Source organism: Aedes albopictus, chromosome 3 (genome assembly GCF_035046485.1).
Source record: "Aedes albopictus strain Foshan chromosome 3, AalbF5, whole genome shotgun sequence".
Classification (NCBI taxonomy): Eukaryota; Metazoa; Arthropoda; class Insecta; order Diptera; family Culicidae; genus Aedes; species Aedes albopictus.
Window position 1 is genome coordinate 78,023,005 of NC_085138.1, and position 24,642 is coordinate 78,047,646.

A 24,642-nucleotide genomic window follows, 5' to 3' on the forward strand; every position below is an offset into this window, starting at 1 on the left:
AGAAGTTTATGTAGGAATTCCAGAAAAGTCTCCGAAGGAAATCCCAAAAATACCTCTGAATTTTTTTAAAGAATATTTGAAAGAAGGCGGAAGTAAAGTTGTTGTAGTGAAAATCCAACCACGCTCGAGTGTGGTCTAAGCAGAAGAAATTTCAGGAAGAAAGAAACGAAGTAGTTTATGAAAAAAAACTTTAATCTGTCAACGAATTTTTGAAATAGTTTCTGGATTAAGTTCCGTATGATCCTCTGGAGTTATTTTTTTTTTTTTGAAATCTCTGAGGAAATTCCCGAAGGAACCTCGAAAGAAATTCCCTAAGCATTCTCTGGAAGAATTCTCAAATTCATTTTTGCAGCTATGAACGATGGAATTTGTGGACGGAAATTTTTCTCTGAAAAAATTCTAAAGGACTGAACGAATGAATCTTTGGAATAATTATCTAAAAAATCACTGTAGATATTTCCTAAATAACTTCTGGAGGAATGATCAACTTTTTTTTTGATTCTTGAAGGAATCTGTGTAGGATTTCTCAAAAGATTCTGAAAGAATTCTGGAAAGAGTATCTAGAGGAATTTCCGAACAAATATGTACATAAAGACTGTAAATGAATGAACGAAATTATCTGGAAGAAATTTCTTCAGAGAATTTGTGGAGATATTTTTGAATGTTTCCGAAAAATCCCTTCGATCATTTATCCAGAGATTCTTTTGAATATTCCTCCTTTCTTCAAGAATGTGTCCGAAGGAATAAAAAAAATATTTATGAAAGCAGTCTTAAAACAATCTATACACGAGTTTTCGAAATAATCTAAGGAGCGATTATCAAAAGATTATCTAGAGTAATTTCCTTGGAAATCTTTGGAGGAGTTTTCGATAAAATTTTTTGAATGATTTCCGTAGCGATTCCTGAAAGAATGCCTAAATATATCAGCAGGAAATCCTGAAAAACCTCTGTTAAAATTTTTGATTAATTTCCGAATTAATATTTGAAGGAAAGAACGGTGGAATTTCTGAAAAAATCCCAAAAGACAACTTTAGGCGAATTTTTGAAATATTTGCTGGAGAAATCCACAAAAAAAAATCTTTTGAGAAATTTTTTCGACTTTTCATACAAGGTTGATGATTTGACATCGATTTTTGTTCTATTTTTAAGCAAAGTCGCTCACTTCAAACATCTCATTCTTCGTAATCAACGCTCCGATTGAGCTGAAATTTTTACTGTAAGTCGCCTACATATGATATGTCAAATAAACGTCGAGAAAAAAAATTTAAGTTGTTTTTTTTCTCATTGAAAAAAAAATACATTTCTTCAAAATATTTTGGGAATTTTGCTAAAATTTAAGAAGATCGTCCCTAAAACTCGCCAATATCTTAAATTTCATCAATCTGACGCAAAACCTGTATTCAAATGATCGAATGGTATTGTATTCAGCTCTTAATTAATGGAAAAAGATTTAAAACTGGCTGAACAAAACGCAATATGTTTGAATTTTAGTAAATTATATATTTTAAAAAGTTGCAAAACTCGATATAGAGCTAAAACTCAAAAACTGTTCTACTTAAAATTTTTTGAAGGTCGGTTTCGAAATCAGCGCTAAATTGTGCTTTAAAAATTTTGGTCGTTGGCAGAAGTTCACGACTTTCGTTTTGTTTTGTAAACTTGTGTTATACTGCCTATGATCGCATAACTGTCCCATATGAATAGGGAACCCAGCTAATATAGGACTGATATGCAGTCATAGACAGTATATGTATCGGAATTCAGAAAAAAAGATATGGCACTATCAGTTAAGCTAAGTCATGATTTTCAAATTTTCAAAACTGCAAATCTCAAATCTAGGAAATTCTGTGAATTTGAATTTGTGTAGAAATTATTCAAGGAATTTATGGAGCAATACCATCTGGAGGAACAGGATGTCTACTAAATTCTGTTCCTCCAGAAGTTGTTTAGATATCAATCCAAAATTCCTTGAAGAATTTCTACAAAAAATCCTGTGTTCATTTCTCGATCAACTAACAAAGGAATTTAATGATAATTTCTTGAATGCATCTTTGCACGAATAGGATTCTCTAGAGTAATAACCTTAGCAATCTGTGGAGGAATGTTTAATAATTCTCTTGAGGGATTCCCGTTTTCTGGAGTAATTCTCTACAAATCTCAGAAGGATACCCAAAAATAATGCCTGGACGAAAGAACGAAGGAAATTTAATAATTCACGAAGAAATTTGTGGACTAATTTTATAAAGAATCTGTGCTTTGGAGGATTTTTCATAGGAATCTTTGGAGGAACTCTCAAAACAATGTCTGGAGGCAAACGAAGAAAGCTATGGGAGTTTGTTTGAAGGAATCCGTTTGAATGAATTTTTAAAGAAATAAACAAAGAATTTTTGTTCGGAAAAATATTGGGCCAATTCTCCAAGGAATCGATAAGGATTTTCTGGCCAATTTTTATAGGGATATCTTAAGAAATTCCTGAAAAAGTTTTGGAGGACGGAATTTTTGAAACAATTTTGAAATTCCCAATTAAACCTATGAAAGACTTCCCGATGGAATCTATGGAGGAATTCTACAAAACGGAATCATTTATAGCGCCTTGCATTCACTACTGGACTGCGTTATCAATCCTCATAAGATCGGAATTTTATCTACGGTGTATGAAGTATCAGTGATGGAATGGCCAAAAATGTCACTCTTTTTAAAGTACCAGTAGGAAGCGATAATAGATTTCCCCAATTAGTAGGTTAACTATGCTAATCGTTGTATGAACTATGTATTGAAGTCATATGATGAATGGCCAAAAAGACAGAGGTACCTAATACACCAAATGCGCTTTGGAAGTCAACCAAGTGCCCTTCCTAACAGGCCGAACCAGTCAAAGCCATGAATATAGATATCTGCATTTTTAAAGGCATGAACTCGATTGGTATCCTTGAAGAAATCACAAGGGTTGAATAATCATAATGTACAACAATGAAACTACATTGAAGATAATGTGCATTTATGTTGGTGATACACTATGCTTTATTGAGAAATAATCAAACCAACGTAAAACAGTAATGTAAATATAATATTTTTATGATCTACCTTACTAATTGAAAAACTTATCTAAGATTTTTAAATCAAAAGCGTCTCCTTCAGAATCCGATATGAACTTTACTCCTATTGCATCGTAAGCCATACCCGGGCTAGGTCGGTTTATGATGATCAGGAGTATCCTTGCAGAAGATTCAGTTTTAGTTCAGAAGGAGGTTGGTATCCATCCAGTGCCGCTAAGGGATTCCAAGTTATCCAATACTATTGGCCGGGCCTGAACGGATTCAAAACAGAGGCAACCATTGTTGCACGCCCGGCCAATGCCGTGGGATTATGAAAAATGATCTAATAGGACCGGTAGTGTTCGAGTGAGATGCCACTCTTCTGGTGCAATCAAACTATTTGTCACCTACGACGGGCACCCTTGCGTTCACTTCACCGAATTCCTTCACCGGAACATATTTTTCACCACACACATTGGATTGGAACGTCCCCAGTATAATGGAGCTCGACTAATCTTTAGCTGCCGATGAGCCTCGTCGCCAACGGTGTCCTTGTCGGTGGTCACTACCGCGAATTATACTGCTACTAGTGCAGTTTACAGCTGCTCCTCCGTTAAATATGCTTCGCTACTAGGATCCCGATGCATTCCTCCTTCGAGGAATCTATCGCGCTCGAATTTAGTTCACGAGAACGTCGAATCCGCGTCATTACGTTGGTCCGGTTCCGCCGCAGATGCCTGGTTTGGTGGAAAAGCCATTATATAAATTTATGCAAAAAATAGCCAAAATATACGTTACCAGTAGTAGCCGGATTCACCGTATTCGTCGGAACCTTTCGGAACGTCTCTAGATCGGGTACAGAGGGTTATTTTTCAACTTGTTTACATCTAGCTTCCATCCAAGGCAGTAGTAAAGTTGTGGTAGTGAAAATCTAACCATGTTCACTACCACAACTTTACTTCTACTGTGGATGACAGCTAGATGTAAATAAGCCAGCATAAAAATAATGCCTAACCGGGGTCTAACAGCCCAGTGCAAAATATGCCTAACGTTAGGCTCATGTTAGCCAAAACATACCTAACAAAGGGTCGAGCTCGAAAATATGTCTAACAAAAGTGTGTCATATTAGCCTGAATTTTGTCGAACCTGAGCCTAACGTGAGGGATTTTGTTAGCCTAACTGTCTCACCGGTTTGTCTTACATTAGTCTCATGTGACCCTAACGTTTCTTGCTGGGTGGTGATAGGCTGTCGATCTACTCCAGAAGTAATCGAAAGCTGCGGTGATTAGAGGCCTATCAGCAGAAGCAGAAGATGCAAAAACACTCTAGTCTCTACAACTCTTACGACGACGGTTACATCTGTGCTTATCTTCTCACAATAACAATCGCCAAGTACCCATACACACCACCCCACCCTATCCCGTAATCAAGTTCGCTGCGTTCGGGTCGGGCACCGAAGGCGACGTCGTCGACAGTGTGATGTTGTGACGTCATTCATTCAATCTTCATTCATTCATGAATCGTTCTCTCTATACATCTCAAGCATCTCTTCAAGGTTCTCTTTTCTCTCCTACGCACACATGCTGCTAATACACGCTAAGCTTAATTGAATCAGCGTTTTTAAATGTCCACGGTGGACAGTCCACATATCCAAATCCAATCCAATCCAAATCCAAATCCAATCCAAATCCAATCCAAATCCAATCCAAATCCAATTCAAATACAATCAAAATCCAATCCAAATCCAATCAAATCCGAATCCAATCAAAATCCAATCCAAATCCAATCCAAATCCAACCCAAATCCAATCCAATTCAAATTCATTTCAAATCTGTGGTACCTTGTGGTATGCACATAATAAATTATTGTATTACTCTATTACGTTTAGCGTGTATGTTTACATTGAGTATCTGTCATATGCGGAGATGTTGTTATTGTTGTCTGGAGTGTGAATCATTGTATGTAATATTGAAGTATCGGTAATAAAGTGTATACAAATAATGAATACAGTTGTTGAATAATCATTACAGAGAAAGATTCTCACATTGGCGACGAGAACGGTGAACAGTGCATGTGAAATTAGTTTAGTTTCTGTTCGGGAAGTGTTGTCTTTGGAAAAAGAAAGAGATGAGTGGTGTGTGTGTGTGGTGCGACAGTGATGACCTCCAGGTGATGACTTGTGATTGAATTTCAACATTGGAATCAAAAAGGTAAATATTGTGTACTAACTGTTCCACGGTGTGTCTGGTATAAGAAATTTATTACAAAAAAATAGGCATCGCTAAATTTTACGTTACGTGAAAGTTGACGCTACTAGCTTTCATTCAAGCCCAACATCGAAATATTCTGTGTTGTCTTTGGAAAAAGAAAGAGATGAGTGGTGTGTGTGTGTGGTACGACAGTGATGACCTCCAGGTGATGACTTGTGATTGAATTTCAACATTGGAATCAAAAAGGTAAATATTGTGTACTAACTGTTCCACGGTGTGTCTGGTATAAGAAATTTATTACAAAAAAATAGGCATCGCTAAATTTTACGTTACGTGAAAGTTGACGCTACTAGCTTTCATTCAAGCCCAACATCGAAATATTCCATCGGGGGAACTTTTTCATACAAAAATTGGGTATGTTTGTTAAGTAGAAATAGGGATTAATTTGGAACCGTTCATTTTGTATGGGGAAAAACAGTATTCTGAAAAAGTTGTTCGAGATCCCTCGGTGGATTTTTTTGAGGGACCGTGCAAATGAAAGCTGGAAGTCTCTATTTTTGAATAGCGAAAAATTTGGCGATGCCCAATTTTTTGTTATAAACCTTTCCCATACACACGCCGTGGTTCAATATGAATCAAACAATCTATTTGTACCTTCGACTAATGACAATGATCAACCTGTGAGAGATTGTGATGATGATCGGTATTGTTTAGTTCAAATCGATGACAATCACTATTGTCAGATAAAGAAATAAAGAACTGTGAAGAAAATCTAAGTTTTGTTGATTGTGATATTGATACTCGTTGAATAGGGTTGTTGTCCTAAATCTAGACTCAAATGCTGAATGATGAATGAAGTATTGATTTGTTAACCGGATGGCCGAGGAAGGCGTAGAGGTGAAACAATATTTTGAAATCAAATTTTGCTGTTGCTGTTAAAAGTCAGTGAAGGCGATAAAAGCTAATGAAGGCGACATTCTTGAAATAGCCGTAAAAGGCGGAAAGGATTACAGATAGAAAAGCCGTTGAAGGCGGAAAAATGTTATAGGCAGAAGAGCCGACTAAGGCGAAAAACTGTCGATGGCGGAAAGATCCGTCGGAGAGTGAAAAGCTGTTGAAGGCGGAAAAAGCCGTTGAAGGTGGAAATGCCGTTGAAGGCGGTAAGACCTGCAAGGCAGATATAGTCGATTCTTTGTAGAGCCGTATAAGGCGAATTGTGCTATTAAAAATTAAAGTACTAAAAACGCAACAGTGTCGTAAATTTCGTAAGAAACAGATTACCAGCCAACGCAGATTTAAGGGCTGTTTGCAGATCAGAAGGAATTTCTCGGCCTATCTTGAGGCATGGGAAATTCCTTGGCTGAATCACTCAAGAAACCGTTTTTTCTTCGATCGCAGTAGGCAGTTGCGAAGAAATGACAGTTCAAATGGCAGTCACCGTAGAAAGTTTCTGCCAGGAATCGTTCTAGAAGTTTCTTGAGCGATTTCTCTTGAACTCCAATCTGGGCTTTTTAGTTAAATTGAACCATTAAAAATGAAATTTCACACCAATAAAGTGGCAGCTAAGAAGGCGAAAGACAAAACTAAACTTTAGGCTGAGCGTGACTAGAAAAACAGGAACGAATAGTATTTGAATATGTTCCAAAGGCGAACATAACTGAGCAGATACTGAGATTGTTGTGGACCCACCTCAGGTGATATATATTGAAGTTATCATTGCTCAGTAAAGTATAATAAGTCTACGGAGACGTAAAAAGGGTTGGCTCTTGAAACCAAATTAACATGAAGACATGATTTAACTAGTGCTTTGTCCTCTCTTACAAGACTAAAAATGTAACTTCAAGAAAATTAACATCAATGTGTGAGAATAATTAAACTGTCTTGGTAGTTTGCAAGATAGGAAGTCAAAATAAAGCATTCGTTGAAGCTAGACGACATATTCAGAGCAGTTGCTAACCACTAACCTGTTAAGTATCATGCTAGTCAAATGGCTAGTTGAATTGGATATTTAAAAAAATCGAACAATAAAAAAATGAAACTTTTCGGCTTAACTAGAAGTCTCAGGAATTCGAGTAAAAAGCGCTTTATAACCTATTAAATGCCACTAAATGTTTATGCGATTCAAGTACAGTGAGTTCTTGAGTAATCACTTCTGAAGTCTTTGAATATAAAATGTATCGGGTGTGGTCAGGAGGGGCATTTTGACTTATGATTGCCTAACACTGGATATAGTGCCATTTTTGCTAATGAGTGGGCCATCTTGCCAAGAACTGTGGCACAAGTTAGAGAACAAGGTACAGCATTACGCTCAACAACAAATTCTGCACAATAATTTCCTTACAGGAAGAGACAATTTTTGATCAGTTAAAGAAGTATTGAAACTATTATTGAGGAGAATAACGTACAGTATATCAAAAGCACAAGATATTGGAATAATAAAAGATAATCATTTCTGTAGCTACAGGAATAGATATATCTAATGAAAGCTGGATTATGAGGTTTGTTTTTCAGTCGAGCTTATTAATGCAAACAGGTACCATTTACTAACATGTTACCTTGTTTGAATTTTTAAACTGAAAAAAAAACTGCAAATATTGTATGCATGTGTCGCTCACATAGATTTTTGCAATTTGTCATAGATAACCCTTTTCATGTGTAGATACACATAGTTTATATAAGGTCCATCGATTTTATGTGTGATCCAGCGTGGAAAACGAGTATGTGTGTACAAATAAAATTTATATATCAAATTCATGGATTTTTACCAATAAAAATGCGTGTACATGTATAAGTGATATTTGTGTTAATAAGTTTATTGAAAATTTGAATAAAAATTGTTTCAGTACAAAGAAATGAATCGTAGAGGCAAGCATAAGGGCCATCATGACACAGACAATCATGGTCAGTGTGCACTACGTCAGACTTGTAGTCGTTAACAAAAAAAATGAGGATGTATTTCATCGAAAAAATGTGAAATAAGTGATATGTTAGACAGATGATTGGGCTTTGCAATAATGCAGAATATTCTAGTTCGATCCAACGAACTGAGAATATTATCAATATGATGAGCATATGTAGAAAATCAGAGTTACTTAAAGATAAAAAGTTCTAAGTTTTGACTGTATATTGAATGTGAATAATTTGGAAAAGGCTTGTTGAAATAGCATCATTATAGGTATCTAGAGTGAAAACATAACATGTTGAGAGGCGTTTGCAATATTTTGGAGGTACACCATTAAAATAAGTCCTACAGTTCAGAACCCAAAAGAGCGACATCAAAGGAACAAATTTTTGGTTTTGTAATGTTAAAATAGGTTTGATTGAGCACGAATCACCAGTTAATGCGGGAAAATATGCATCGTAGAATGTAAACCTATTCAACGACCAAACCGTAAAAATAAACTCATTCAGTTTTAAAGGTAAATGGTAAATCATGAGAATTCCGAAATTATCGGAAACATGATTCCTAAAAACGTGGACACCTATTTATTTTGTTATCTGGAGAAAATTGCTTTGTATATAATAATTGGCTACTATCATTACGTTTTCGGTTGGAAGCCGAAGTGACTGGCGGTGCGAAAATTGATGTTTAACCTACTTATAAACATAGCAACTCGATTTAGATTAGTGCTAATTTCAGCTCTTAAGTAGCTTAATGATGCGCAATACCAGCAACCAGTTCAAATTTACGTCACAACTGCAACTTTGCATGTGCTTAAATGCATGACTTCGATTTGGTACTGCGACGATGATGTATGTATTAAGAATTTGAGATAATTATAGGATTACAACATGAAAAAAAAAGAATGAATATTAATATTCTACTATACTTTCAAACAGCTAGTGCGGGTGCGAGTTTTGTGAACAATATATATTAAATATAATTCAAAAACTGGATGTTTTCAAATTACTATTTAGCTAAAACTAGTATTACAAATATTGCTTTGGACAAGTGACGTTTTTCGAAATCGTGATTTGATTTAAAAAAGTATCAATCCCTTCGATATTTAGAAAACAAAATCTGTAAAGCCAAACTTCTGAATATATTCTGAACAAGAAACGAGTTCCAGCAAAGTTCGCTAAAAAAAACATGAAATGAAATAGTGTTTGTATGACACTTGGACACTTTGGATCGAAAACGAGTTAATGGATATTGATAATTTTTCCACTGTAACATTCGTGCAGTGTTCCGACATATTAGTTAAAAAAATGTCTGAATAATAATCTGAATATACATACCTTTTGTATGATATTCTTCTATGAAAGGACATGTCAAAAAAATCAGTGGGCAGTATACAATGTTTGCATGCTAGCTGTCATTGAAAGCATTTGAGAAGAGGAAAGCAATTCAATTAATTCATCAGCAAAGGTAATATTTAGCTTGACACTCAGCATTGGCGTAGCTAGGGGGGGTTCCAGGGGTGCCTGGCACCCCCTAGAACAAATTTGGCACCCCCTAGAATTTTTCCTTCACAGTCACCAAAAATTTAAAACTTTACACAATAATTCTAATATTTATTAATGGCACATTTGAACAAAACTTAAGCACACCCGGTATTACTTATATAACTATTGTACGTTTTGGCGTTTTGGATATTGGTAAGAACAATCAACAGACTTCTCCACAGATTCCTCTAGAAATACCTCTATCTATTCGTACCTCTATCTTTCTTTATGGATTCCTCCCGATATTTCTTCAATAAACTTCCCTTAGGATACTCCAGGCAGTCCTGATGGGGTTGTACATACTAGAAATTTTTGCAGAGATTGATCCAGTAAATTCTGCTAGGATTTCTTTGGAAATTCTTACTATGATTTTTCTCGGAATTCTTCTAAGGATTCCTCTAAAAATTTCTATTAGGATTTCTTCAAGAATTTCTGGTGGAATTATACAAGCAATTTTCCTGGGATCCTTTCAGAAGCTCATCCGGTGATTCTTCCAGGAATTTCTTCAGAGATTTCATTCAGATATTCTTCCAGAAATTTCTCATGGAATTCCTCCAGGCGCTTATATTGGCCTTCATTCGGGAATTGTGGCTAGGATTTCTCAAGCAACTGCTGCTGCGATTCTTCCAGCGATTTCTCTTCTTCTCTAAAAATTCTCACTGTGATACCTTCTGGAATTCTACTAGGAAATTTCTTACGGAAGATCTCCCTGAGATTTTTATATATAATCCCTTCATTGATTCTTCCATACATTCCTTTAAGGACATATCCAGGACTTTCTACAGAGGTTCTTCCAGAAATTCCACAGGAGATTTCCCCAAGAACTTCTATTGACCTTCTTTGATGAATTTAAGCAGGAATTCTTCAAGCAATTCCCATTAGGACTCCTTCAGAAATACTTCTAGGGATTTCTCCTACACACCTAGAAAATATCATGTAATTTTAAGTGTCCAGAACCTGACATATACGAGCATCTTCAAAAACACAAATTTAGAGGTTGAAACATGTAAATTTACGTCTTTCAAGACACCCCAAAATAAAACTTATTTTTTCTTAGCGTCTAGCAATCGCTAGAACCGATTTGACAGATAAAACATAGAAAAGTAAAATAATGCCATGCCTGGATTCGAACACCAGATGTGCTGATCGTGAACCACATCTTTTACCTCTCGGCTATTTCACCGAGTTAGAAGGTGGCTGATGAAGGTGATACTGATTCTACGTTTCTGGTGAAACGAATTTGTTGACATCTAACGCAACCAACCAGCACTTACATGATGCGTGTAAAATTGAGTCCAATTTGTGATTCAGTCTTGAAAACGTTTACATTCTTCGGTGATTCCGTTTCGTGCAAATTTCAGAATTTCTAAGTGTGTAGGATTTCTCTAGAAATTACTTCTATGATAGCTCCCAGAATTCTAGGAATTCCTCCAGATATTCCAGCTGTGACTGCTCAAGCAATTCATGCGGTTCTTCCAGCTATCTTTTCTTCAGAAATTCTAACTGTGGTACTTTAGAAATTATCCTACGGATTCTTCTAGAGCTTTCTCCTGGCTTTTTTGCTGAGATCTTTCTAGGCAATCTTCCTGGTTTTTTTTATGCAGAAATTCCTTTGGTTGCTCCACTAGGGACTTCTCTAAGGACTAACCCAGGAATTCATCCAAGGATTTTATCCAAATATTCCGCAAGAAAATCCTCATAGAATTCCTGCAGAAACTCTTTTTGGCCTTTCTCCAAGAATACCTCAAGCAACTCCTCCTGTGATTCTTCCAGCAATTCCTCCAGATATTCTTTTTTCGAATTTATCCTAGCATTATGGCTGGAATTCTTCCTGAGATTCTTTCAGAAAATCTTCCTGCGATTCCTTCAGGGCCTTCTGTATAGATTCGTCCAGAATACCTCTACCGGTTCTTGCAGGGACTTCTCTAGGTATTCCAAGGATTTTTTCTTTGGATTCCCCCGGCATTCCTAATGGGGTTTCTCTAGAAATTCCTGTACAGTTTTCTCAAGCAATTCCTTCTAGGATTTCAGCTAAGGTTTCTTCAGTGATACATCCCGGAATCCTTCTAAGAATACCTCCTGAGATTTTTCCTGCGGTTTCTTCAGAAACTCTCCGGTGATTCGTCTAGGAATTTTTATCCAAGATATTTTGTCCACGGATTCTCTCATAAATTCCCCATGGGATTCCTACAGGAACTCCTCTTGGCCTTCATTCAGGAATTTCAACTGGATTTCTCAAGTTATTCCTGTTGTGATTCTTCCAGCAATTCCTTTTAGGACTCCTCCAGTCATTCTTACTGTAATACCTCCCAGAATTTTTCTAATAATGTCTCCAGGGATTCCTTCAATAACTTGCTGGGATCTCCTAGGAGTCTTGCAGAAGTACCTCCGGTGTGTCCTCTTGGAAATTCTAAAAAAAATCTGGGATTTCTCCAAATATTTCTTGTTGGACTTCTCCAGGAACTCCTCTTGACTTTCATCCAGGAACTCCTCCTAGGATTCCATAAGCGATTTCTGCTGCTTCTAATGTTTCAGGAATGCCTCCTAGGTCTCCTCAAGAATTTTTTTCTGTGATACCTGCAGCAATCCCTCTAGAGATTTGTCCTGGAATTCTTGCCGGGATTCTTCTAGGCAGTTTTCCTATGATACTTCCATAAATGCCTTTGATTCTTCCAGGGATTTTTCTAAAGACTCATCCAGGAATTCATGGATTACTCTGGAAATTAATCATGGTATTACACCTGCAACTCCTCTTGGCCTTCTTGGCTGAAGAAATCCCACTAAAAATCTAGAGAAATCCCTGAACGAATTTCTAGAAATATCCTAAAAGGTATTACTAGAGAAATCTCAAGTGAAATCTCATAGGTATGTACGGGAAACATTTGTAATTAATAAGAAGGCACAGAATGGTGCTAATTGACTAAATAAGAGATGAATTTGTGGAATAAAATCGCGTTCTGGTGGGATTCGAGAACACATGGCTCCGTATTTGCTAAACCGCGGTATGGCCATTTCTTTGAAGGTTCCTTAAGCATGGTTGTTTTTTTTTTAATTTCTACGATAGTTTCATTGGAACCCAACAAACATTTTAGCTTTTTAGGAGAGGAACAAACCATTCTTAAGAAAACTATAGTTTAAGAAACTGATATTCAGCTAGTTACGTTTCTTGGGAATGTAATCAACAATTTCTTTGATTTTTTTTCATACTTCAATGGCTGTTCTTCTGTAATTTCTTTTTCAGTTATTTTGAAAATTGCTTCCGAAAATTGCTGAACTGGAAATTCAGAAATCCTCAAACGGACTTGCTTTTAAATTTGATTTTCTTTAGAAAATCCTATGAAATTCACGAAAAATTTCCTGAAAAAATCCCAAAAAAATTGCCGGAAAAAAATCTATCAAAATTACCTTAGAGCTTTCAAAATAGTTGCCAAGAGAATTCATATAAGAACTACCAGAGGAATTCCTGATGAAAATAGTAAGGCTTTTTAAATAAATTGGCCGAATCCAATCTCACAGTAAATTGTCAAAATATATTCTATAAAAATTTCCACAAACATTCACAAAAAAAAATTCGAAGACATTCTGAAAGAATTTTCCGAAATCATCAAAGGAATTTCTGAAAAATTTTTAGAAAGAATTACATAAATAATTGCAGTAACAGATTTTTTAAAGAACCACCAGAGTTTTTTTTCAAAGAAATTTCCGAAGGAAAACTCTTAAAATATTGCCGAATTAATTTCTAAAGGATTTACCGAAGAAGTTCTTGAAGTTATAATGGAAGTTTCTAACTCCCAAATAAATGTTCAATGCAAATGCCGAAGGTGTTCCGAAATCATCTGCTGCAGGAATTCCTTACATTACTGAAGAAATCTAGAAGGTGAATACATACCTAATAGCATAGATAATGGAAGTCCAAAAAATCGATGAAAATCGAGAAAAAAAGTAGAATGATTTGCCGAAGACATTTCCAAAAAAAAATTGAGATGAAGTTCCCAGAGTCAATGTCGAATGAATTACCAAAGGCTTCACTAAAAGAATTCCCGAAGGAATTGCCAGAAATGTGTTTGAAGAATTTTAAAAGGCAAATATCAATAGAGTTGTCGGGGCCCGTGGCGTAGTCGGTCACACGTTCGCTTCATATGCGGATGGTCATGGGTTTGATTCCCAACCCCGGCACTTGCAATTTTTCGTCAGTTGCTCTTCCCCTGAGAGTGGCTGACACTGACCCTCTTCTGAGCCCCATGGGGCAAACGGACCCGGATAACCTGGACATCGGCGAACTGCTACTCATAATGAACCCTCAATCGGGCTGGAAAGGAACAAAGGCCATCCATCATCATCCTTGTGCTCATCATTCTACCATATATAGAGTAGAAAAGTGAAAGCAGCAGAAAGGAAACCTGTTCGATAATGTTAAATAGCATACATCTAGGCACTGTACAAAAATGTAAGTGCAGCTGTCAATTGATATCGCCCACGTAGTGCCCTAGTGGACAAAAGAGCTGCAAATTAGGTTAAGTGATTAAGAATTAAATATCAATAGAATTGTTGACATTAACAAAACATCGCTTGAAACACTACTAAAAAAAAATTGGCGAAGGTACTCCCAAGAAAACATTTCTAAAGATTTGCCAATGGAATAAAAAAAATAATAAACTCCTAGTGAAGTTTCCAAAGAAATTTTCAAAGTAATTTCCGATGACTTTTTTTTTTTTTAAATGCGTAAAAAGTGTTTAGTATCAAATTCCAGACATATTACCAAATAAATTCTTAAAGAAATTGTCGCAGAAATTTGCCAGAGATTAAAAAAAGTCCTAATTAAAATAAATTGCACATCAATTTTCAAATAAATTGCCCGGGAATATTCCCTGAGGAATTACCGAAACAATGTTTTGCCGAAAACACAAATTGCTCTGAAAATGTATTCCTAATCAATGTATTCAATCCACAAAACAAAGGTTGTGATGATTGTAAAGTTCAAACTGAAAATACAAATTCCATGTATGATTACGTATAATGTTATCAAGTTCTCAAACTTCACATGACGGGGAGAGTGTTTATTCAGTACAACGGTTCGGATTAAAACAAATCTGTTCTTTGAAATATAGCGCGTTTAAATTTTCGTGCTAATTTGTCCCGCGACGCAGTATATCATTGTACTAAGAAGTTGAAGGTGGATTGGTATTTCTTTTTACAAATAAAAAGCAAAAAAAGCTGGAAGCCACTGAAACTGGCACCCCCCAGGCACCCCCTAGGAAAAAATCCTAGATACGCCAATGACACTCAGTATTAAAAATATTTTGGGATTTTTGAAAATATTTGGGTCAAAATAATATTTCTTTTTAGGTACAACCACAAGTAACGGCCAAGTAATTTACTAAAATGCCGAGCAGAGATGGATGACCAAATGGATGACTGTACTTCTAATTCTGATGTGAGACTGAAGCGAGACGTTCATAAACTGAGGAGACTATAAGCGAAACAACGTGGAGTGACCTTGCTGCGGATCTGGAGAAAAAACGAGATGTGGTACCTTGTGGTATGCACATAATAAATTATTGTATTACTCTATTACGTTTAGCGTGTATGTTTACATTGAGTATCTGTCATATGCGGAGATGTTGTTATTGTTGTCTGGAGTGTGAATCATTGTATGTAATATTGAAGTATCGGTAATAAAGTGTATACAAATAATGAATACAGTTGTTGAATAATCATTACAGAGAAAGATTCTCACAAAATCCAATCCAAATCCAATCCAAATTCAACCGAAATCCAATCTAAATTCAATCCAATCCAAATCCAATCCAAATCCAATCCAAATCCAATCCAAATCCAATCCAAATCCAATCCAAATCCAATCCAAATCCAATCCAAATCCAAATCCAATCCAAATCAAATCCAAATCCAATCCAAATCCAATCCAAATCCAATCCAAATCCAATCCAAATCCAATCCAAATCCAATCCAAATCCAATCCAAATCCAATCCAAGTCCAATCCAAATCCAATCCAAATCCAATCCAAATCCAATCCAAATCCAATCCCAATCCAAATCCAATCCAAATCCAATCCAAATCCAATCCAAATCCAATCCAAATCCAATCCAAATCCAATCCAAATCCAATCCAAATCCAATCCAAATCCAATCCAAATCCAGTCCAAATCCAATCCAAATCCAATCCAAATCCAATCCAAATCCAATCCAAATCCAGTCCAAATCCAATCCAAGTCCAATCAAAATCTAATCCAAATTCATCCAAAATGCACTCCAAATCCAATCCAAATCCAATCCAAATCACATCCAATCCAAATCCAATCAAAATCCAATCCAAATCCATATCCAATCCAAATCCAAATCCAATCCAAATACAATCCAATCCAAATCCAATTCAAATCCAAATTCAATCTAAATCCAATCCAAATCCAACCCTAATTCAATCCAAACCAAGATCCAAACCAAATCCAATCCAAATCTAATTCAATTCCAATCCAAATCCAATCCAAATCCAATCCAAATCCAATCCAAATCCAATCCAAATTCAATCCAAATCCAATCCAAATCCAATCCAAATCCAATCCAAATTCAATCCAAATCCAATCCAAATCCAATCCAAATCCAATCCAAATCCAATCCAAATCCAATCCAAATCCAATTCAAATCCAATCCAAATCCAATCCAAATTCAATCCAAATCCAATCCAAATCCAATCCAAATCCAATCCAAATCCAATCCAAATCCAATTCAAATCCAATCCAAATCCAATCCAAATCCAATCCAAATCCAATCCAAATCCATTCCAAATCCAATCCAAATCCAATCCAAATCCAATCCAAATCCAATCCAAATCCAATCCAAATCCAATCCAAATCCAATTCAAATCCAATCCAATCCAAATCCAATCCAAGTCCAATCAAAATCCAATCCAAATTCATCCAAAATGCACTCCAAATCCAATCCAAATCCAATCCAAATCACATCCAATCCAAATCCAATCAAAATCCAATCCAAATCCATATCCAATCCAAATCCAAATCCAAATCCAATCCAAATCCAATTCAAATCCAATCCAAATACAATCCAATCCAAATCCAATTCAAATACAAATTCAATCTAAATCCAATCCAAATCCAACCCTAATTCAATCCAAACCAAGATCCAAACCAAATCCAATCCAAATCTAATTCAAATCCAATCCAAATCCAATCCAAATCCAATCCAAATCCAATCCAAATTCAATCCAAATCCAATCCAAATCCAATCCAAATTCAATCCAAATCCAAATCGAATCCAAATGCAATCCAAATCCAATCCAAACCCAATCAAAATCCAATCCAAATCCTATTCAAATCCAATCAAAATCCAATCCAAATATAATCCAAATAAAATCAAAATCTAATTCAAATGCGTTATTTCTAGACTTCAGCGAACACCAAGATCAACCGACAGTAGTGATGGAGGACAACCCGAGCTGTTTAGCATTACATAGTACGATCGGAGGGGATGAACCGGCGCTTGTAACACCAGAACCCGGTGAGCGTTTTTTTCCGAACTTGTGGGTCAAGATCAAGATTGTTTTGCAGTGCTGTTCAACCGATGGTATGGTCTGTTAAAGCCTAGGCTAAAAACGCTAAAAACACCGTGCCTGTGCGTTCTACGAACTGCTAGGGCACAAGGAGAAATTCTGAAAAGATTCCACAACAAAAGGGAGCCGTGCAACTGTACACTGTGTAAATGAAAGGCACAAATTTATTTGGAACGATATGAAACAAAATTTAATCAATTATCTTTAAACTAAACGACTTAAAAATACGTTACATATTCATAAGATATATCCAGCATCCTCTCAGCTCTATCACAACTCCGCCTTCAGTCGCTTCAGCGCACCGTAGTTCAGCAGAACATTCCTCAGCTGAATCTGAACGTTGCCGCACTCAACCACGTACTCCAGTGCCCGTCCAAACTTGGTCCGCGCGCTTTGCAGCGTAGCCGGAATCAGAATGCCGAACCACCTGATCGGATCGATGTGACCCGTTTCCTTGTCCACCGGGTGGTTGTCCAGCGACAACTGGACCTGTCCCAGCTCGTCCCGATCCTCGGTCAGCGAGTTCAGTGCACTGAAATCCCGGTAGTCCTCGGTCGGAAGCTGAACCGCCGAAACCGAGTGCGCCCCCTTGGTGAACCGAGTGTGCGCCAGGTCCAGCTGACCATCGTTGGTGACGGCTTCGATGGTAGTTTTCAGCCTCACTTCCTGCTCCATCAGCTCCAGCGAGTGGAGCAGCAGTTTGTCCATCAGCTGGCACACTTCATCGCGGGATTTCGGCATGTTTAGACGGAATTTTCTTGTTCGGAAGTTGAATTTTTACTTCTCCGATGATGAAAATTTCCAATTGATTGCAATCAAAACAATCATCATGTGATTTTGACGTTTCTCGCTGTCATGATTTTGACATCGATTTCATTTTTCGAACATTGAAATTTATAGATTCGGATTTTATAGGCCAGTTTCTAAATCCAGTGCCAAGTTGTCAGTCGAAACTGTCAACACACGAGACGCAGAGGAAAAGTGAGTCTGCACGCACGACGCGAGTGATTTGGATTTTAGGTGATTTTCCGTGAGTTTTCCGCGAATTTTGCTGTGAATCAGTGGGAGCAGTGACCGGCCTTCGCCATGTCCAAGAATGAAAACCGGGAAGCGACCATCCGGCAGCTTTACACCGAGTTGAACAAGCAAGGTTCCAATGGGGAGTATGAGAAAGCCCTGAAGTCGGCCAACAAAAGTGAGTATAGGCGCGACGTGACATACAGTGTTGCATAGCTGGGCGTTGCGTTGCATCGTTTCTGAGGTCACGCCGGTTTGAATGTTGCACGTACCGTAGTATGGTGTTGTACACGGAGCCGCCAAACTACCCAAAATTGAGTTCTTTTGACGCAATCCCATAGTTCGGCCCAATAAGCCAAATTTGAGTAAATCGATTAAACTCACACTAGGTAAATTGCCTTCACCTCCAGCAAAAACATTTACTTAAGCGTAGGTAAATTCAAACCAAGACCCCCCCTCCTCATTCAACCCAAATTTGAGTAAACCTGCATTTACCCAAAATTGGCTTATTGGGCTCAAGGACCCCCGTTGGGTAGATGCATCTCTGTTTGTTTTTGACAACATCGGTGGGGGAAAAAGGGAAAATAACCTAATTTTGGGTAACTAGTTTATTCGATATACTCAGCTTTGAGTAAAATCGACCCAAAAATTAGGTAGTTTGATTTCTCCGTGTAGATTTAATTGTCAATCCGAGTAAAATAATAATTTTTAAACTGCGTGTAATCCTAGGGCGAAGCCAGCTTTTTGGTCAGAGGGGGGGTAGTCGAGCACCCTTAGCAAATTTATACGTACTAGCTTGTTTACTAAACGCAACACGATGAAATTGAACATAATAACAATATATTCTAAAAACATTATCTAACTCCCCTGATAAAAAAGATCATAGAGATACAACAGAATGAATTGTTACAACACGCTGAAATGAATGGTAGTTACCATGATTTCAATTGTTTAAAACGATAGAGTAACAACAGACCCTATGGTTTTTACACCATAGCATGTATTGTAAATGTCACTTTTACAATAGAAAATGGGGGTTGTTATGTATCTTTACCATAAAAAAATCAAAATTTTTTGGAGCAAATTCAAGTCAACTACCATTCAATTTATGGTGTTTTTATTATTGAAATCTCTAGTGCCATTAATATTATTGTGCACATATTGTAGTTCCAATACATAATTTTCAGCAGGAAAATACGTACACAATATGATTTGTTGTTGAACAATCAACTTTATCATTATTCAATGGAAGTTTATGGCGATTTTATTGTATATTTTTATCAGGGTCTTCAGCGGATGGCGGATTAATGGATTTTGTTGGAAAAATCCTGGAATCCAGAACGAATCCTTGGAGTGTATTCAAAAATAAATAGTCTGAAGGAATTTTCCTAGAGAAGGAAGGAAACACTGGGAGAATTTCGAAAAAAAAATGTTCGAACTCCACACAGCAAAAAAAGTTGTTGAATATTACATCGAAATCGCTGCAACCAGGTCGTTACATCGATTGATTAATATTACACAGCCCGATGTACTCGACGGCTGTTGATGTAATAAACAGATCCGATGTAATTGTTGCGATGTAATTTATTCGACGTACATTTATAGGATGTAAATGAAGCGATGTAAAATGGAAACGATTAAAAACGCCCTTCTATAGCCGATTAAATTACGTTTTCATCCTTTTTTGTTGAGAATTTTGTATAGCTGAAGTAATCACTAGATCTATACTAAATTCACAACGAAAAAGAATAAAAACATAATTTAATCAGCCATAGAAGAGAAGGCATTGAACAATCAATAAACACAAGAAAAAACAAAGCGTTGAACTAGTTTATTTATTTTTTTATTATTATTGCCAAACTGGGAAAGAGCCTGCACATAAACCTTATGTTTTATGAGCATTAACAAATGAAATGACATCTTTTTTGCATGCATGACCAGAAAATCGAAAATATTTATACGTAATACGCAAGTATCCTAAACCAATCGGAAATTGAAGCTCTCTTGCATACCGCTTCGGTTATGTGGGCCTTTGTATACCTACTTCTATTTTATCTTATTTTTATAATGCATACAAAACATGTCTTCTTCACACTGTTTTAATAAGCGATTTTACCCCTGCAAACAGCTCGTCTTCCATAGTATTCTCAAATTAGCATCATGAGCAGCTTTGCCGGCCAATCGCTTGACAACCTTGTTTCTTGGCAGCGAGATGGAAGCCTTGGTGGGTTTTCCGATGATAAGGAATAATATAAACGGGTGGCGACGTAACGCAGTCACAACGAATAAAACTCAGATAGATGGTCATGTGCAGGATGGTCAGGTTCGAGCTTGAGCATGTTCATCGCCGGTGGCGATATGATAGCGGATCGAATCGTTCTGGATGCTCGGATCCGGATGGTGGGTCAAGATAAACGGCACCTTCCTTGGGTCGATCCGGCCGCACTTCACCTTCAGGAACTTGTACTTGGCTTCCTCAGGTGCAATACAGTGAACGGTGAAACGATGCTTGACGCCGTACATCATGAATCCGGTCGGGTAATTGAAGTCAGTGCAAACCTTGCCATCGATCTAGATGTGATGCTGCAGATCTTGGTAACTTCGGTGTTGGTCAAGACATACTTCACGATGGTTGCACAAAAAAACACAAGTGGCAGGCAACGAGTCACGCAGTTTGTGTGGGCCAGTGGATGGAAGCGGGGCAAAGGTAACCCTGGAGGCGTTCAATCGCTTTTTAATACGTTTTCGGTCCGCGAGCCATCTTGACACTTTAGAACGAAAAGGAAACGATTATGCCAACGGCGCCAGGGTTAATACAACACTGACTCGAAGATGGCTGCGTTGTCATCCTGGAAACACAAAAACATTATTAGCAATCAATTATTAGAAATTGATCAATTTTTAATAAGATGTTCATGAACATTTCACGAATAATTTCATAAATGTTCACAAGAATTTATCTAAAACAGAATTCTGCCAAAACTGTGTAACTTATTCTTTTTTTTTTTTTTTTTTTTTTTTGAAGAGTGACCAGGTGGAGCTGCAGGACAGCTGATAGCAAAGCCTGGACCCTTTCCCAACTTTCCCCCTACTAGGACTAATACTCACGATGGACTAGACGATGTCGTCAACTTGAGCAAAGTGTGTAGTTATTAGCATTAGGTCGTAGTAGTTTTTAAAAATACTGTTTTTAACTTTTCCCATCGCACTAGTGTTTTGATCGAATGGAAGCTCCAAAGATGATTTGATAATTGAACAATATTTCAATAATCGAAAATCTCCGAGGTCACTGGACAACATTCAGAGATAAAAAAGGGTGTCTATGTCTATGTTAACGCCTTCAGAGTACTATTCTTAAGAAATATACAAAGAGCAAAAAGAAAAAAAAAATGTGTCGTAGCTAATTTTTAAAGATTTGATATTTCTGAAAATTATTCGAAGCCAGCTACCAGAACTAGCGTTTTTAGCCGATATGGGCAACTAGTTTTTCTGACAGCTTCCTCAAACAATAATCAGATAATATCCTCAGTTATTTTATAATACATTCTAAAAATTATTTCAAGCTGATTACCAATAGTGTCAATAACCGATGTTAGTCATTGACAGCACCAGCATCATGTCCAAATAACTCTCATATTAGTGTTAGATAACACTTTTTGAGCTTCCATTCGATATTGTAAAGAAATTTGTCAAACCCTATTTGTCAAAATATAGTCAATAATAATAACAAATTGTGTTTCTAATTTCGCTAGTCGTCTTCTGCATATCTGTGATCATCTCAGTCCAAAGTAATATTATATCCATCGTAACCCTTTACAATGTCAACCGTCCTAAGTCCTAACTGAATTCCTGCTTTTTTGATCAGTGAAATAATACCGTCTAAGATATAAAAACAAAAAAGTTCAGTCAACTGATTTTTGTCAAAAATGAAAATGATAATGATTATTTGTCAACTTTTATAAATTCACAAAACCCATAAAAATAAGAAATACAAATACAAACTCCTATAATCAACAGTTTTATCTTCACCTAATCAGTCCATAATCTTCTAATTGTAATGAATCTAATCTGTAAGGCTGTAAGTCAACTTATCCTAGCGTCCCCTGTCCTGTGTACTAACGAATTCAAGTAAAGAATGATGAGTGTAACGCAGAGACCTCCTCTACCCACTCTTGCGTTACGCTAAATTTAACAATTATTGTTAAATTTGAGAAAATTCAAAGAATGCAAAGATTAGGTCTATGCAAGCTGAATTATAATTTGTTTTTGACTTGTGATAAATGCACGACGGATACTCCTTTGGTTCCCATTAGCACTTATGGCGATTCCTTCACTTGCGCTCAACTCGTAAACTAGATATATCTAGCTCAAAGTCCAAGCGGTGGTGAAAGAACTGGCGCTAAAATGCTAATGGGTTAAGCCCTCCCATCGCGTCAAGATCGAATATCCAGGGGGAGGGCGTTTCGCGAAAGGCAAAAGTTATAATAATAATGAGAATAGTCATAAATAAAAAGAAATAAAATCCAGTGTATTTCCTAAGTGGCTATTCAGAATGGTTCCACGGACATGGATAGCAAATCATTAAATTTTTGTAATGTATCGGATGTGTTTTAAAATCCATTCGTTTATGTAGTGTACTGCTTTCCTGAAGTACCAAAGATGCGCGATCGCGAGTTAATGATTTGCATCCCATCTTCAAGGGATCACTACAAGCTCAACCCATCATTCCAGCTCTTTAGAATATCAGTGTTGATGAGGTTTTTCAAATATTACGTAACTTGTATGGGAAAGCTTAGAATTTTTCACACAAAATACAATAAATACTGTTACATAATCTTTCAACGACCCCTTACTTGTTCTCCCAAGAATCCTGCCTCGACCAAGTTGGCAGAACGCTGCCCAAACCCTCTCTGAACTGAAGGGCAGGGCAAAACTGTGTAACTTATTCTATACATTTTTCAGATTCTATAGCATTACTCAAATAATCGCGCTGCTCTAGTCTAAATGCTAAAATATTCTAGTATTATCTGCTTTCCTGTTTGGATTACACCAGGAGTTCGTTGTGTGACTCATTCAGAGCTTCCCATAACGATTCCTCCAGGAATCTAAATTTATTTCAGTAAATTCTCAATGGATTACTCCAGGTGATTCCTCATGGAGTGCTTGAGGAATTTTTTTCTTGTTACTTTTTCTACATATGTTCCTTTTGAAATTCTTCCAGTAGGTAGTTCTTCCTCTGGGAATTCTCTAGCAGCTTCGTCTGGGTTTTCTCCTGGAGTTCTCTGGCATACTTCTGAGAATTTGTTCTGAAATTTCCTCCAGCATTTGTGGTAGAATCCCATCAGGATTTTTCTGTAAATTAATGCATGATGATCCTGGAGATTCCTCCAGGATATCTACTTCAAGAGTTCATTGGGAGCTCATTCGCGAATTTCACTAGAAGCACTCCAGCATTCATGCATGAATCTCTCTAGAATTTCCAGAATTTTCCCGAAAAATTCCTCCAAAAGTACCTCGGGAAATGTTGCAGAAGTTCCTTTCTCCAGGAGTTACATGGAAATTCCTACAGAGGCTTCTCGGAGATCCTCATGAAAATACAAGGGAATTCCTCAGAAATTCATCCAGGAGCTCCTCAAGAATACCTCCAGAAGTTCCATGGGAATTCTTTCAGGGATTCCTCGGGAATTCTTCCAGAAAATCCACGGGAGTTTTCCGGGAATTTCTCCAAGAGTTCCTTGGGCATTCTTGCAGAAGCTCCTTGGGGATTCGTACAGGAGTTCCTCGCCAATTTTTCCAGGAGCTCCTCGGTAATTCATCCAGGAGTTCCAAGGTTATTCCTTCCCCGGAAATTCCTGCAGCAGTTTCTTGGAAATTCTTGCAGGAGTTCCTCGAGAGTTCCTCTAGGAGTTGCTCGGGAGCTACTCAGGAATTCCCCGAGGAGTTCTTCAGTTCCTCTAAGAGTTTCTCGGGAACTCCTCCATCAATTCCTCGAAAACTACTCCAGCAGTTCCACTTAAATTCCTCCAGGAGCTCATCGGGGATTTCTTCAGAAGATCCTTGGAAATTTCTCAAGCAGTTTCTGTGGAATTCCTTGAAATTACTCTAGGATTTTTTCGGGAATTCGTCCAATACTTCCTCAGGAATATCTCCAGGAGCTCTTCCAGAAGTTGCTCGGGAGTTTCTTGAGCATTCCTCCACGAGCTTGTCGAAACTTTTTCCAATAGCTCCTCGGGTATTCTTCCGTAGTATTCCGAGGAGTTAGCCGGTAATTCATCCATTAGTTTCAATGATAGTCCTCCAGAAGTTGCTCATAAATTTCGCCAGTAGCTCCTCGGGAATCCATCCAGAAGTT

At 37.2% G+C, this 24,642-nt stretch overlaps 1 protein-coding gene, 2 long non-coding RNA genes and 1 pseudogene across 3 annotated transcripts; 1 reads left to right on the forward strand and 3 right to left on the reverse strand.

The window, feature by feature from the left end:
- Nucleotides 1-2,985: 2,985 nt before the first annotated feature.
- Nucleotides 2,986-4,269, reverse strand: LOC109426341 (uncharacterized). The gene is made up of 2 exons (XR_002133973.3): nt 3,831-4,269; nt 2,986-3,769 (listed from the first exon to the last, which is right to left on the reverse strand). It is a non-coding gene; the product is annotated as an uncharacterized LOC109426341 (long non-coding RNA).
- A 1,164-nt stretch (nt 4,270-5,433) lies between these two features.
- On the forward strand, nt 5,434-15,386 carry LOC134292120 (uncharacterized). Its single transcript, XR_009999484.1, has 2 exons — nt 5,434-5,488; nt 15,035-15,386. It is a non-coding gene; the product is annotated as an uncharacterized LOC134292120 (long non-coding RNA).
- Nucleotides 15,387-17,415: 2,029 nt separating this feature from the next.
- Nucleotides 17,416-18,519, reverse strand: LOC134289496 (coiled-coil domain-containing protein 115-like). Its single transcript, XM_062855375.1, has one exon. The coding sequence runs from the start codon at nt 18,012-18,014 to the stop codon at nt 17,544-17,546; it is 471 nt and encodes a 156-aa protein (XP_062711359.1). The 5' UTR covers nt 18,015-18,519; the 3' UTR covers nt 17,416-17,543.
- Nucleotides 18,520-19,733: 1,214 nt separating this feature from the next.
- Nucleotides 19,734-21,051, reverse strand: LOC109622195 (small ribosomal subunit protein eS4-like; annotated as a pseudogene).
- Nucleotides 21,052-24,642: the final 3,591 nt, after the last annotated feature.